The sequence below is a fragment of the Ciconia boyciana genome, chromosome 1 (assembly GCF_034638445.1).
Source record: "Ciconia boyciana chromosome 1, ASM3463844v1, whole genome shotgun sequence".
NCBI classification, from domain to species: Eukaryota; Metazoa; Chordata; class Aves; order Ciconiiformes; family Ciconiidae; genus Ciconia; species Ciconia boyciana.
The window spans coordinates 218889467-218904386 of record NC_132934.1 but is presented as its reverse complement, the minus strand read 5'-3'; the positions used below and the strand labels follow the sequence as shown (position 1 = coordinate 218904386).

General features: G+C 57.3%; 1 protein-coding gene across 1 annotated transcript; it reads left to right on the top strand.

Annotated features, from left to right (window-relative positions):
• Nucleotides 1-6453: 6453 nt before the first annotated feature.
• On the top strand, nucleotides 6454-9227 carry TPBGL (trophoblast glycoprotein like). The gene has a single exon (XM_072855517.1). It carries the CDS (start codon nucleotides 6454-6456, stop codon nucleotides 7528-7530), a length of 1077 nt encoding a protein of 358 aa, XP_072711618.1. The 3' UTR covers nucleotides 7531-9227.
• Nucleotides 9228-14920: the final 5693 nt, after the last annotated feature.

Genomic DNA, 14920 nt, shown 5'->3' with positions numbered 1-14920 from the left:
GACTATTTTTGTCTTGTTTTTCTTAACTATGGAGCCACTGATCTATGATATTGTCGCTGCTGTGACTCTGCAGTTAGAATTGCATCAAGCCAGAGTTGGAGAGAGGGTTGCGCGTGGGACTCGGGGGACCGGTAATGGGAGAGAGCCCTTCACCTCCTGTTTACACTTTAATGCCCATCCAGGTTATTCATTATTTATTGCTAATGTATTTATAGAGCATTACTAGTACGCACGGTGCTTTGCAGACATTTGGGGAAAAGGTCCTCTCTCCTTCGGATGTCGCGGTATAAATAGAGCGGTTAAACACAACACGGGCTCTGCTGACCCGTTGCCTTTGTACCCAAGCCCTGACGAGCCGGAGGGGCCATCTCTCCCCTCCTGGGTCCTGTGGCTTTTCCATGGGTGCTTTTTTCCCTGCTGGGCTGCTGTAGGATTTGCGCCGTGCATCTGTTGGATCCTGGATACACAGCAAAGCCAAGCCTGGCTGTGGGCACCCAAAGCACCTGCTCCCTGACGCCCATTAATCTGCACCCTTGTTCTCAACCCGGGGGCTGCAACACAGCGAAGCAAGCTGGCCATCACAATCCAGCGCTGCATGGTTTCATTTATTTGGGGTGAAAAAACACCCTGATGAGTCCAGGTCCCATGCTCAGGGGGTCCCGATTCACTGCCTTCACTTGCCCCCTGCCTCTCTCTCCACGGCTCATCAGGAATCATCTCTGCAACCAATTCATACCACGATGACCACGACCAGCCCCAGCAGACCAGCCCATCCGCAGCTGCATTTGCAAGTCCATAATGTTTAAATGCAAAATCTTTGATACCATCTCAAAATATGCACCAATTAGCTCAGCGGGTCCAATTCCACCCTGCTGTCTGGATGCCGATGAATCACTTAGCAGAAGCGCGGCAGGCTGGGACCCTGTGGGACGGATGGTGGCTGCACTACAAAATGACCTTCACCATCCTCTAACCAAGTGGCATACGGGATGGGTGCTACCAGTGGGACATACGGACACGGGAGATGTGGAGCAAGAAAAGGAGGTGGCATGAAGCACCCGGCCGGCGGTGGGTCTTTGCCAGTGACCACCGATCCCGGGGATGAGCTGGTGCCTGCAGCGATAACCACGGCCAGCCACAGCTCGCAGGGACATGCCGTCCCCACCTTGTTTTGTCTGCCCATCCTGGCCTGCCTTTCATTTCCCACTTCTTATCTGCTCGTGCTGAGCAAACAGGATGGGGGAAGGTGGTTTCTGCCGGTTCATGGGGAAACAGCTTGGCCGTGGGACTGGGGAGTCCCAGCCTGACCTCCAGCCCCAGCGCCCATCACGTCTTTGCACCATCCCTGGAGCAAGACACAAAATCTTGGACTTATTCTCTCATTCTCCTGCGTCCTGGGGTTTCTCATTCTCATTCTCTCATTCTCCTGCATCCTGCATTGGACTAAAAGCAGATTTTTACAAAATCTTTTTTGCAATCCCAAGGTGCAAGCAAGGGAGAGAAATCACCTGGGACAAAGCAAAACCTGAAACAGGATCTCTCACTTCAGTGCCAAACCCCGTGCAAATACAGGTGGGAGGATTTTTCTAAGTGAAAGAAGTGTTGTTTCCAATGGCTTCACGTGAAAAATGTCAAATGAAAATATTCCTCATTTTCCAGCATTTTTCCAAGGATCCTCTCACAGAGAAATGAGCAATTCCAGTGTCACAGGCATGAATTTTAAAGGGATGCTGCAGTCGGCTGCTGCCAGCATTTGCTGAGCAAAGGTTAATAGCTGGGTTCAAACACTGCAATTTACGGATTATAGGATTTCTTAGCAGGGAAAGGGCTGCTCTTACACTGGCCAGAGAGCATCAGTCTGCCCCAAAACACATGGCCAGGGCAGAAAACCACCAGTTGAAAGGGACCATGAGGAACAGCAAAAAAAAACCCAAAAGGGACCCAGAAGGGAAGTGGAGATGCCCCATCCAAGACGGCAGAGGAGGCAGAGAACCGCTGCAGGTGGTGAGCTCCACTCTGCTCCTTCCCCCTCCGTCCCGATACATCTCACGACAATATCGCAACCGGCACATCGGCTCTTCCCCACTGCCGATGCCCAGGGCAGCACAAGGCTGTGCAAGAGCATCCCCCTGCAAAAGCAATTCAGCCTTTGCGCTTGCAGAGCAAGACTTGAAAATGTGCCTGGGAGAAGCGCAGAGGCCAGAAAATGAATTTATTTTTTTTTTTCAGTCATCTCTTATGTTTTCAGATCTTCTCTTCTAACCATGCCTGTGTGACGGGGGGGGGGGGGGGGGGCAAAGGGTCGTGGTTTTAGTGCTGTTAATTGCCAGTTTAAGGCTGGTGAGCACCAAAAGCATTTCTGCGCCATCCACGATCTCCTGCTCCGCTGCACCCAGCACTTTCCTGGGACGGAAACGCAGGCAGGGAAACGCTGGGACCTTGGGATGCCTTACACCCGAAGCTGCGGCTTTCATGCTGCCTGCAAACCGCATGGAAAATGCAAGCAAAATCAAGTGGATTATTACAAAGCCTGAGACCCCGGGGCGATATGGGAGGAGGAGGAGGAGAGCCTTCAGCCTTGTTTCACAGCAGCGGGAAACGAGGAGGGATGGAGAGGGAAGGAATGATGCCCTTACCGCAAGAAGGCGCTGGCCAAAGCATTTAATGCCTTTTTGTTCCAGCCTTTGCTAAAAAGCCATCTGCAATCAGCCAACAAGAGCAGCACCAGCGGCAAAGAAACCAGGGCGGGACGTGGTGGGAGAGGAGCTGGGAAGCCCAAAGGGCTTCAGCTCTGAAGCAGAGCTGTGCTTGCACGTCCCCGGGGTGCCAAACCGAAAATAACATGGGCCGCCATTGAAGAGGGGGAAGGAGAAGCAATATCGCGGAGCAGGTGACTTTACACTGGTTACTGAAGACACAGCACAAGTAATCAATTCTCTTTGGAAGACTCCAGAAGATAACGAGGTGATGAGTAACGGTCTGTATTGATTTGTAGGAACAAATCACATCATCCCAACCTAATCTCATCCCGCGACATGGTGATGGACTCCTGGCATCGGAGCGATGCAGACCTCCTTGCCTTTAATGGCAAGAAGTCTTTGAGGCTGCTTCAAACGCAGAATTATGGTCTGGGGGAGATGCTGTAGGAGGACCCAAAACTGATCTGAGTCCAACAGGGGGGCTTGAAGGGGAGCGCATGTTTGAGGGGCTCCAGGATCCAGTGTGACCATTAACAACTGGAAATGAAGACCATCAACCTGGTGGTCAATGCCAAGATGTCAGGACTGAGACTGCAGACTGGTAAAAGGGGTGGAAAACTGATCTGCGGCCATCCAGCAAGGACATGGGGATGTTGCTAGAGGGGAGATGAACACGCAGGACCAACAGGAGGGATGGCAAGAGGAGACCATAAATCCAGAACTGACCCATCCTTTTGGAGATGGAGGAAGATGGGGGTGTCCTTCTGCTCCATGGGGGCTCAGTTTAGGGTTCTGCACTTCAGGAAAGCAATGACCCAAATGGAGAGAAGCCATAAAACAGCGGCTGCAAAGAGAAAGAGGGAAAAAATTGTCCTCGACAGCTGCATCTGAAAGGACAGAGGTCTGGAGCTGGTTTGGGGCTGGACCAGGCTGAAACGAGGAACAGAAATGCTACAAGGTGGAAAGGAGAAGAAGGACAGCAAGGTGCAGGGGAGGAGCAGTTGCAGACCCCAGCACAGCCCCAGCCCCAGCTCCCTGATGGTTCATGGCTTTGCTGGGATGATGGTTGCGTCCAGCTCCCATGCTGGGACTTCATCGGCCCACCCTGATCCAGCACCAGCTGTCCCTGGGGAAGTCCAGGATGTTTGCAGCAGGCAAGGAGGGCACCATCGTCCCACCAGGCAGGAGTCCCCACGTCCCCAAAGCCACTCTGCCGCATTATGGCACCAGAGCACACATCCCCTCCAAACCCTGGAGCATCTCCACCCTTCAAAGTCAAAGGGTTCAGCTCCCTTTCAGCTGCAGAGAGCCTTGTGCTCTCCCATAACCTCTAACGTCACTCACCGACCATGTTTTATGGCTTTTGGAGAGGGAGCGAAGGCGCCCTGCCTCAGCCTTGGCTTTTATGGCAGATCCTCTTTCCCCGAGGAGCCACAGAGAAGGGCTAAAAGGTGCCGGGATTTTTGTAGCTTGGCGGATGAGGGTTTGCCAGGACCTCCACGCAAAGCGGTGGACCTGGCCCACCGCCTGGCTTGTTTTCCAGAGCGCTATTGATTCATTAAATATAGCAATTAAATGTGATAAATGGGCCCCAAAGTGCTATTTTGGGGGAGAGGAGGCTCCATCCATGAGTGCTGCAGCGCTGGCTCAGCACGACCCACTGTCCACATCTGGCTCTCCCCACTCCCCCTCCTTCGGTGCGAGAGTGGATGCTGCCCCACGCTTAAATATTTGATGGCACACAATTATTTGACATATTCCCAAGTCTATTCTTCTCCCCCTGCCCCTCCCACAAGCTCCTTTGCTTTCTCTGGCTGCCGTTAGACACTGTCGCTTTAAATATAGGGTTTGCCCAATTTCTGGGAGCGCAGTAAAGGGTGGTTGGGAGCAGCTCAAGCCATGCAGTCACACCAGCATCCAAAATTTACCTGGTCCCTGCAAAATTCAGGAGAGCTTCAGGGAGGAGGAATCCCAAGATGGGAAAAAAATCCTTTGCGAAAAAGGGCAGGATGAGAGATGAGGGCAGGCAGGAGGAGAAATTCAAGATCTGAGAGAAAATGTGCCGAGGATGGAGTTTATTTAATGCAACCCCCAGCTCAGGTCTGCAGAGGTATTTAGGCACCCAAAGAGGGTCCAGCACCCAAATCCTGCTGCTGACCGTGCTGCTGTGCATCGCTCCAGTGTCCAAAAATCCCATGCCCACCCCAACGCCATCGGCAGCCCCCTGGGATGGCGGTGAGATGAAGGCAGGCTTTGCAGCGGAGGTAATATCTTTTATTAGCCCAGCGGGTACAATAAAGAAAAAATAAAGCCGGGAGCGCACAAGGGGCCAGCGCTGCGTGCCTGATGCTGGTCAGGTTTTTTTCCAAGCCGGTCTAATAAAAGCGATGACCTCTCTGTCCCTCAGCATTGCCTCTCCCGGGAGCACGGGCCATCCCGGTGTCTGGACCCCATGGCTCGCTGCAAAGCCAGGGAGGGGATGGGGACCCACGAGGGATGATGCGACCGAGTCCCGAAAAGCAAAAGCAGCGATAACTTGGAGGCAGCGGTGACAATCCTGCCTGCGCCTCTCTCCAGGCTGTAACACTCAGGGATGCTGCGGGGTGTCCAGCTTGCGGGGCAGGTCGGGGAATGGGGACCAGGGCTGGAAGGGGACTGGGAGAGCCCCTAAATCCTCCCTGGGCTGAAGTGGGGCTGAGACAACCCCCAAATCCTTCCCGGGCTGGAGGGGGGCTGACACAGCCCCAGATTCTCCCTGGGCTGGAAAGGGACCGTGACAGCCCCCATCCAGGGCTGGGGTGGGGGGGACTGCAGCAGCCCCCAACTCCCCCCATGCTGGGAAAGGACCGGGAGAGCCTCCAAATCCTCCCGGGCTTGAGGGGGACCGGGACAGCCACAAAACGCTCGCCAGGGCTGGAGAGGGACCGGGACACCCCCCAAATCCTCTCCGGGGCTGGAGGGGGACCGGGACACCCCCCAAATCCTCTCCGGGGCTGGAGAGGGACCGGGACAGCCCTCAACACCTCCTCGGTTTGATGGGGACCGCGACATCCCCTCATCCCTCCCCGGGTTGGAAGGGGACGGGTACAGCTCCCAACCTCCCTCCGGGGCTGGAAAGGGACCGCGACATCCCCTCATCCCTCCCCGGCCTGAAAAGAGACCGGGACAGCCCCCAACCTCTCTCCGGGCTGGAAGGGGACCGCGACACCCCCTAAATCCTCCCCGGGCTTGATGGGGACAGCGACATCCCCCTAAACCCTCCCCAGGCTGGAGGGGGACGGCGTCAGCCCTCGCCAGCCCCCCGCAGCGGCGGGGGCACGGTGGGCACCGGCGGTGCCGAGCCGAGCCGAGCTGAACCGAGCCGCGCCAAGCCCAGCCGAGCCGCACCCCCCCCCCTGCCCGACGGCAGCTGCCCGCGGCGCTCCTCCGCCCAGCCCGCGGCGCCAGGCAGCCCCAACCCGTCCCCCTTCCTCTTCCTCCTCCTCCTCCTCCTCCTCCTCCTCCTCCTCCTCCTCCTCCTCCTTCCTCCCCCCCCAGCCCGATTTGGGCAGCGGCGCGGCCGGCGCTCCCAGCAGAGCCGCCGTGTGCGGGAGCCGCGCCGGAGGCAGCTCAGCCCCGGGGGGGGCTGAAGGGAGGCAGGTCCGTGTGTCCCCCCTCCACCCCTCCATCACCCACCCCCGCCCCCCATCCGCGCCCCACCGCTCCCCCGACCCCCCTGCCCTCCCCCCCAGCCCTGCATGCCCGGGCAGCGAGCATGGCCCGCAGGCAGGCGCGGGCAGCGGGCAGCGGGCGCTGGCTGCCCTGGCTGGGGCTCGCCTTGCTGCCGCTGGCCGTGCCCCCCGCCGCCGCCGCCCCCGGGGGCTGCCCGTCCGCCTGCTACTGCGTGGCCACCCCGGAGCTGGTGCAGTGCCGGTACGAGAGGCTGGAGGAACCGCCGAGGGAGCTGCCGGTCAGCGTGCACAACCTCAGCATCGTCGGCAGCAACCTGAGCGTGCTGCACCGCGCTGCCTTCGCTGCCCGCCCGCTGCCGGACCTCCGCCTGCTCCGCTTGCACCACGATAACATCCAAACCATCGAGGACATGGCTCTGCAGGGGTTGCCCGCCCTACGCACCCTCGACCTGAGCCACAACCCGCTGCTCTCGGTGGCCGCCGGTGCTTTCGCCGGCGTGCCGCTGCTGCGTACGTTGCAGCTGAACCAGGCGCTGCTGGCTGCCCCGTTGGAAGAGCAGCTCGCCTTGGCCCTCCACAACCTCAGCTTGAGGCGCTTGGAGCTGGCGGGCAACGCGTTGCGGGCGCTGCCGGCCACCCTGCTGCCCACCGGCCTAGAGGAGCTGGACCTGCATAACAACTCGCTGCAGCGGCTGACGGCCACCGAGCTGCGGAGCCTGGATGCGCCGGGGTTGCAGGGGCTGCGGCTCACGTTGGGGGCCAACCCGTTGAGTTGCGACTGCGCCCTGCGCCCGTTCCTCGCCTGGCTGCGTGCCACCACCGCCCGCGTGCCCGATGCCCGCAGCCTGCGCTGCACCGGCCCACCGCCGCTACGCGGGGCCACCCTGCTGCGCCTGCGGCCCGAGGGGCTGGCGTGCTCGGCCACCGAGGGTGGTGAGCCCGGTCGGCTGGAGACAGCCTCTTACGTCTTCTTCGGCATCGTGTTGGCCCTCATCGGCATCGTCTTCCTCATGGTGCTCTACCTGAACCGCCGCGGCATCAAGCGTTGGCTGCACAACCTGCGCGAGGCTTGCCGCGACCAGATGGAGGGCTACCACTACCGCTACGAGCAGGATGCCGATCCCCGCCGTACCAGCACCATCGGCACCCCTGGCCTCTGACAGCATCCCCGGCGTCTGCCCGCCATGCTGCCCCTCGACGCCTCCGCTCCTGGCATCCACCTCGCCCCATCCCCATCCCCATCCCCTTGCCATGGCACCACTGAAAATCAGCTTCTGAGGACGAGCCAGCCTTGGGATGGGTGCTGGGGTGCGTCAGAGTGGGGAGCACCCTCCCCGGAGGGCTCCGGACCGACCGGCTCTCCCTGCCCGTGCCCTAATCACCCCTGTAGTGCTGATTCCCGGCAGGGGACCGGGCTGGATCCGTTCCCCCCATCCCAGCACCTGCGGGCAGGGGGAAGCGCATCCGGATCAGCCCCGCAGGATGCCGGCACACGCGGCCCTGGTGCTCCCGGGAGGATTATGAGCTGCTTCTCGTGCCTCCTCTCCAGCGGCAGGTTTCTTCGGCGGACTGCGGGATGCCACGCTGCCGGCGGGGCTCGGCACCGCGCGCACGTGAGTGTTTGCTTGGCACATCCCGGGAAGCAGCGGGCAATACCTGAAACTGTCCTCCTGGATGTTCCTGGAGCCTGGACTTGACTTTGACCATGTACAGCTCTCTTTCCTATTAGATTTCTATTTGACAGATGCAAAACTTAACTTGATTTCTTTTTTTTTTCTTTTTTTTTTTTTTGTTTGTTTGCTCCAAACACAGAGGAAAACACACTGTCCAGCCGCTCCCCCCGAGAAGCCATGTGCTTTTCCGAGCCCGTTTATCCATTTGGTTTTGTTCGATGACATTTCCAGCTCTTTCCAGGCACAAACCGATGCAGCTGTGTAGGAAACGCCTCCACCGGCTGCGTGCATGTTCCCCAGGGCACGTGGGGGCAGCCCTTTTCTGACTCTAAAATATATCCTAGACTAGGCTGTCTCAGCACTTTGTAATTTAAAACGAGTGAAGCAAAAGCTCTCAACCTAGTTCACCCGCCCGTGTTTGCTTTAGAACCGTGCCTGTTACTATATCCTAGAGCAAATATATTGAAAGCTGCATCCACTCTATCGTCTATTTTCTATAAAGCTTCTTGCAATGATTTCCAAATATCCCTGTCGTGGTTTAACACGCTGAGGCGATGCTATTGCGGTTGGTTTGCCGGAGGAAGGTAGCTGTGGGCTTCTCTGTAGTTTTGCTGGTGCTTAGAAACTTCTTTTCCTGGGCTGATTTGGTGGCCAGGGATGCAGAGAGGTTTTGCACGGCTCATGCACAGAGCTCAGGCTCTGCCAGTCCTGATCCTTGCCTGGTAGCGGGGCAGAGGCTTGGGAAAATTATCCAGGTAATAGGTTTCTAAAGCAGTTTTTATCTCCTGGGTAGTTTGGTACCTAATTCATGAGACACCAGTGCTGAGCATCTACAGATGCGGAGAGAGGCAGCGCGGGGCTGCGATTCGCAGCATTTCCCAAAATGAAGCTGTAGCTTTTGCAACGTGGCATCTTAAAATGCTGAATTTCAGTGCCAGGCTGAAAACTTAAGTGTTGAATTTTGATACATCTGTGTTTGCCTTTCTCCATACCGGGAGGCTGATACAGGCGAGCTGCATCCTCACTGCCCCGCAGCCGTGCTGGGACGAGCGCCGGTGTTTGCCCGGTGCTTTGGGATCCTTGATGCGGGGAGCAGCAGGTACCCGCTGTATCGGGTTTGTAAATGAGAGTTTTCTGGGATTTATGGTCCCCGAGCCTGCGTGTGTGTGTACTCAGCTGGCAGGCGGAAAGCTCTGCTGGGGGAAAGCACAATTATTTCCATCCCAGGCATGCCCGGAGGCCCTGGGAAGGATGCGACCTGGTGCAGGGTCCTTTGCATTTTACCCCTTTACATTTCGTCCCCTTGCAAGCCCAGGGTCAAGGCAGGCAAGCTGGTAGGGAAAGGGGGCTGGGATGTGTGCAGAGCTGTGTGTCTGAGCTGTATTCAGGTCAGGATACGGCACTGGGAGTCAAAATGGGTTTCCTGGGTGCTCTGGGCTGGTCCTGCTGAGCAGGGAGGTGGTTCCCCACCAGAGCTGGGTCCTGACTCTGACCTGGTTCCTGGGGAAGCCCCAGAGACCCCCACGGCTCAGCTTATTGGAGAGGAGTTGCTCTAGCAGAAACCTGTTGCATTTCAGGGACTTCTTCCTGAGGTTTTCTCCCTATGCTAGGAGCTTGTGGCCTCTGGCCCCACCTCACCACCCCACGCAATGAGTTACCAGGCAGGTTTATGGGGGAGAAATCTCGGCCTGCCCCTCATCCTCATCTGCTTTCCCACCTCCTCCTTCAGTTTCCCATCCTCATGCAGCCAAAACACAGCTCCAGAGCAAGAGAAAGGCAAAAAGGGGTGGATTTTACAAGACAGCCACTTCTGGCAGAGCACACGGTGCCGGGAGCGAACGCTGCTGAGCATCGCGGGTCATCCCAGGCTGCGATTCCACTGGAGCAGCATCAATTCGTGGGGATGGTGCTGGGAAGTCCTGGCGAGATTTAACATCTTACAGTGAGGAGAAGCAGCACCTGGAGGGCTTTGCGGGCAGATGGGTGGTTGTTGGACCGGGGAACACAGCACCTGCCTGGCAGCGGCCACCGGTGCCTGGCGATAGATAACGGGAAGGAAATCACCTCTGGGCAGACAGAAGAGTGACCAAACACATCCCGGCCCCGAAGCCCTTTGGGGCAGCCGGCATGGGCAGCGGGTTGCTCTGGCTTTCCCCGAGGCCGAAGGGAGGGATGCGGCAGCTTTTGGTCCCTGGGGATGAGGAAACTCCTCCTTTCGGCACCGAGCAGCGGGAGGTTCAGAGCATCATGCTCCCCATCCTCGCCGGGTGCACCAAGACCCCGGGGTGCGTGCGCCAACCCCCTCCGGGGAGGCAAAGCCCCGTCGGCCTGGCAAAGGCGACGTGCGAGCGTCAGTGGTGGGTGGTCGGGTAGATAACCAGCTGTAGGAGTGTAATTCTCGTGGCTTGTTAATGTTAATATTATTCTGTACAGCACATACCCCACGCATCACACACCAGCAGGATTAGGGAACCTCTGGATTAACAAGACTAAGACTTGCCACTGAGCCGAGACTCAAAATGCGCTTTTTGGGTTCCCAACGACTGCTGCGTGCTTAGAGAAACCCGGCTGCCGTCATGTTTCCGTGCAGTCCCTTTCTGCAAAGGGCTTGGCAAGGGGGATGCAAACCTCCCAGCACCCAAGCCTTCGGCAGCAAGCTGCTGCCTGAGCAGAAAGTTACCCCGACAGCTCCTCGAGCCAAATGAAATGCAGGATATAAACAGCATCTGTGATACGAATCAAGCGAAGGATGCTCAGAGCCCTCTGCGGTGGCTCGTCACCAAAAAACAGGGGAAAAAAACAAAAATGTCTATTTATATGCCCTGCTTATGAGATGCTTATAAGCCACCAGTGCTTTGCAACCCATCATGGTCTTTCAGATCTACTTTTCCTTCCTTATTTTCTGAAGAACTCAGCTGTTTCTTGGGCCGATCCGGCCAAGAGGCAAACAGTGAAATTCAGCCAAGGAGGTGGATGTGGGTGCAGCCGGAGTTGGGCCAGGCAACCCTGCCTGCGTCCATCCTCCTCCTGCACGCACCCTTGTGGGGTTTAGGTGCTCGTGTCGCTGGACCAGGGCATCCTGGGTGTGTTTTGAGAAGCATTTTTGCTCAAGTTTGGTGGAAGTTACTCCGTGGCACCCAGAGCTGTAGGAGAGACACTGAGCACGGTCTCATTTAGCACAGAAGAGGACAAAAATACGGGCATGGCGATTGCTGCCTGATTTATCAAGTGGAAATAACTGTGCTGGAGCATCATCCTCATCCCCGCTGAGCACAGGGCTGCAATGCCCCAGCACTCGGGCAGGGAAGAAAATCAGCCACCGGCTGCCTCCCCCTTCCAAAAATACACAGAATTAATAACAATTAATTCTCCCCCAGCAGCTTCACCCCTGAGAAGCTTCACACCAGGCTCCTTCCTCCTCCGTTAGCAGGGATTAACCCAAACCTACAAAGGGGGGAAAAAAAAAAACAACCCTTCTGCTTTTCATTTATTCCTTTAGGAAGAGCAAGTGGGAGCTGTTACCTTCATGCATTGGGAAAACTGAGGCAAAAAGCAGGGCCAAGTTCCTGATAGCAGGGAAAGGTTTGGGCAGAAAAAACACAGAAATGGATTTCAAACCTCAGCAGAGTTCACTCAAAACCCTGGGCAGCTTTGGGACCTTCAAGCCTGGGATGGTCCCCACTCTGTCTGTCCTTCCTCCGGCTCAGAGGTGACCCCTGCACCTTGCCAAAGAAATTGGGATTACATAGGATCCCACCTATTTATCTGTGAGTGCTTTTAATTAGCTGTGTTGGGATAATGCTGGAGGACGGGGTCTCCCGGCGCAGCTGAGCACTGACCCGCTCAGCGCAGCGATGAGCGGCAGGGAGGGGGCTGGAGGTGGCAGCGCTGCAGGGCTGCCCTCCCTTGCCACACAGGTCCCCAGAGTGGGGCCACCTCGTCCCTCCTGGGGCTGGTTTTTCACGCTGGCATGGATTTTCACCCGAGCCTGGCTCCAGGCAGCGCCGCAGGGAGCTGGCATGGCACCGCCCGGGCAGATGGGGAAGGACGCGTTTCCACTAATCTGCCCCAATGTGGATTATTTTTCAAAATAAACCTGCTTTCCCAGCTGCTTTAAGCAAGTTTTTGGCATGTTGGGGACAGGTGGGATTCTGGGGACAAGGGAGAAGCTGGCAGGGGTGGAGGCGATGGAGGGGATAACATGTCTGGGGGGTGTCCCCATGCCACCAGGCTCCCATCGTTTGCTTGGAGAGTGGGGACCAGAGCAGCTTTGAGGTGGTTTTGGCAGCGCATCACCCAACGCGTGGGGCTGGGATCATCCCATGGTGCTCACTGCGGGTGGGGTGGGGGGGTCTTTGCTGAAGTTTTCCCCTATTAAAAGCCACTGAGAAATAATTTACTTTGAGGGACTGGTGTCAGCCCCAAAGCCCATCTCTCCCCACCCCACCTCCCATCTGAAGCAGAGCTGGCATCTTCTACAGCTCCCATTGGGATAAAACAGCACAGAAAATGCCTCTGGCCATGGATGTCGAGGATGATCCATGTCAGCCGGTTTCTGAGGGTTTGGGGGGGGTCTCAGAGCCAGGGTGAGCAGGACCAACCCAAGGCAGATCAGTATTGGTCCGTCATCCTGCATAAGGATGCACGGGCACAGATAACCCCGCGGAGCCGCTCCATCCTCCCAGCACGTTTCCCAAGCACTCGCCAGCCTGACATTTACAAATACCTATTTTTAGATTATCTTCATCACTTCTAATTGTTCAGGCTCCTCAGCCTCAGAGGACACATTCTCAGCTCGGATAGAGACAAAACCAGTTCCCTCCCTCTGGTCCTTCCCCCTCCTGCGGTTTTACACCGGTGTGACCGGCCCCAGCCCTTGGCCCAGGCCTCGGTAACGCTGCCACGTTACAGCTGCTCACAGCTCCGTTCCCTCCCCATCACGGTACGATTTGCACAAGCCTTCCTGCTTCAAATGAAGCCCCTGAGAAGAGAAGGACCTTTCCGTGATGCCCTTTTGGGGGAGCTTTCCATGTTCTTCACAAAGAGGAGTCAAAACCATCTCTGTAATGCACAAAGTGGAGAACCTGCACCCTCAACTCATGAAGATGCTCCTCTGCATGGGCAGGGGGGACCTCTGAGCCTCCAACCCATGGAGATGCTGCTCTGCATGGGCAGAATCAGCCCCTTTCCCTCCCCATGGGACAGATGTCTGGAAAAGAAGGGCAGTCCTTCGCCTTGGGATGGCCCACACTGACAGCCTCAGAGGTAGGTTTCCATACACCGCTTGCAGCCATTTGGCAGGCTCCCAAGCTCAGGCCTGGGAGAGAAGAGGAGCTGGGGACCATGAGCACCCCGGGAGCTCAGACCCTGTATCCCACTGGTTGGTGACCCACAAGCAAGGTCCATCACCCATGGACCAGAGCTGGTGCTCGGGGGACATGAACTGAATTTGGCTGTACCGCTGGGCTTTTGGGTGGTGTTTCTCTCTTGCTCTGTGCCTCAGTTTCCCTTTCAGGGAGCAGCACAGTTGAGGCCCCCCCCCAGACCCCAGGGAGCGAGTTTTGGGGGCTGCGAGCCCTGCTCCAACCCCAAGCCCTTCAAAGGGACTTCAGGTGCTCTAGTGTGCTCCGTAGGTTGCTGCATGCACATAGAAATCACTCGTTAGCTTTCCCCCATAATGTGATGGGGGGAAGCAACCCTCATCGCTTCTTGCTGCCCTGACCATGGGGGATATACGAATGCTGGCCCACGGCCCCCACACCAGCACCCAGGGCACCAGCTGTGTCCTCCCATGGTGAGATGGGTCCAACCAGCGAGACAAAACCACGAGACACAAGCTCCAGAGACGGCTCACAAACCCTGGGAGAGCTGAGCCCAAGGGACAGGCCACGCGGGCTGGGCTTGGCACCTTGGTAATTAATTTAGTAACTAAATTAACATTTAAATTGACAAGACCTGAATGCAAAGCCAGACACCGCTGTCTGCCAGGACTCACCAGCCTCCAGCGACCACGGCTGCTCCCAGCCTGATGTCCCTGGGTGCCGGTGCTCAGCCAGGAGCATGGATGGACCCCAGAGCCTCCACACGATGCTCTGGTCCCCCAAACCACTCACACGTGCCCCGGAGGAGGCTGCGTCGTGCTGTTCCTGGAAGAGATGTCCCCATTTAGCGGGGATAAGGGCAGCAGAGCCTGGCCCCGGGGTTCTCCTCTCCCTTGCTGAAGCACACCCCGCTGCTCTGCACCCCAGCCCCAAACCCCGGGGGTCCCTGCACCTTGAGGAGGGGTGCAGGAGGCCAGCTGGGGCTCTGTCCCTCTGCACGGGCTTGTGGTGACATCCAGCGCCGGTTCCTGCAATTACAGACTACAGTGGAGCCTACAGAGTCTCAGCCATCAGGTCCTGTCCCTCCTGGTCCCTACCCTGCTGTGTCCGTGGGCGATCCCACTGTTCCTCACCCCCAGCCCAAATAAACCCCTCCATCTCCACGTCCTTCTACTGTTTTCTCATTTAACAACCAGTCTGAAGGCTTCAGGGGTATGGTTAAGTCTCTCCCTGGAAAGCACCATCCCTTGCGCTGTCAGCACAGCACAGGGAATAATTCGGAGGTAATTCTGGTGAGCTGGCAGGAGGAGAGCGGCCCCGATGTGGAGCAGGGGGGCTCTTCAGCCTTGGCAAGGAGGGGGGGCGGGGGGGGGAAAAGAACAATTCACATGCAGACTCCCCTGGGATGAAGCCTGCAGCCATCACTGAAGGGATGCGGGAACCCTCCTGGACACGCTGCTGTCCCCCCAGGAACCGTCTTACATCAACCTTGACGATGCTTTAAAGCAGCCTTTAAAATATTAAAGCGGAGCTGGGGTGAAATCAACTCATCTCGG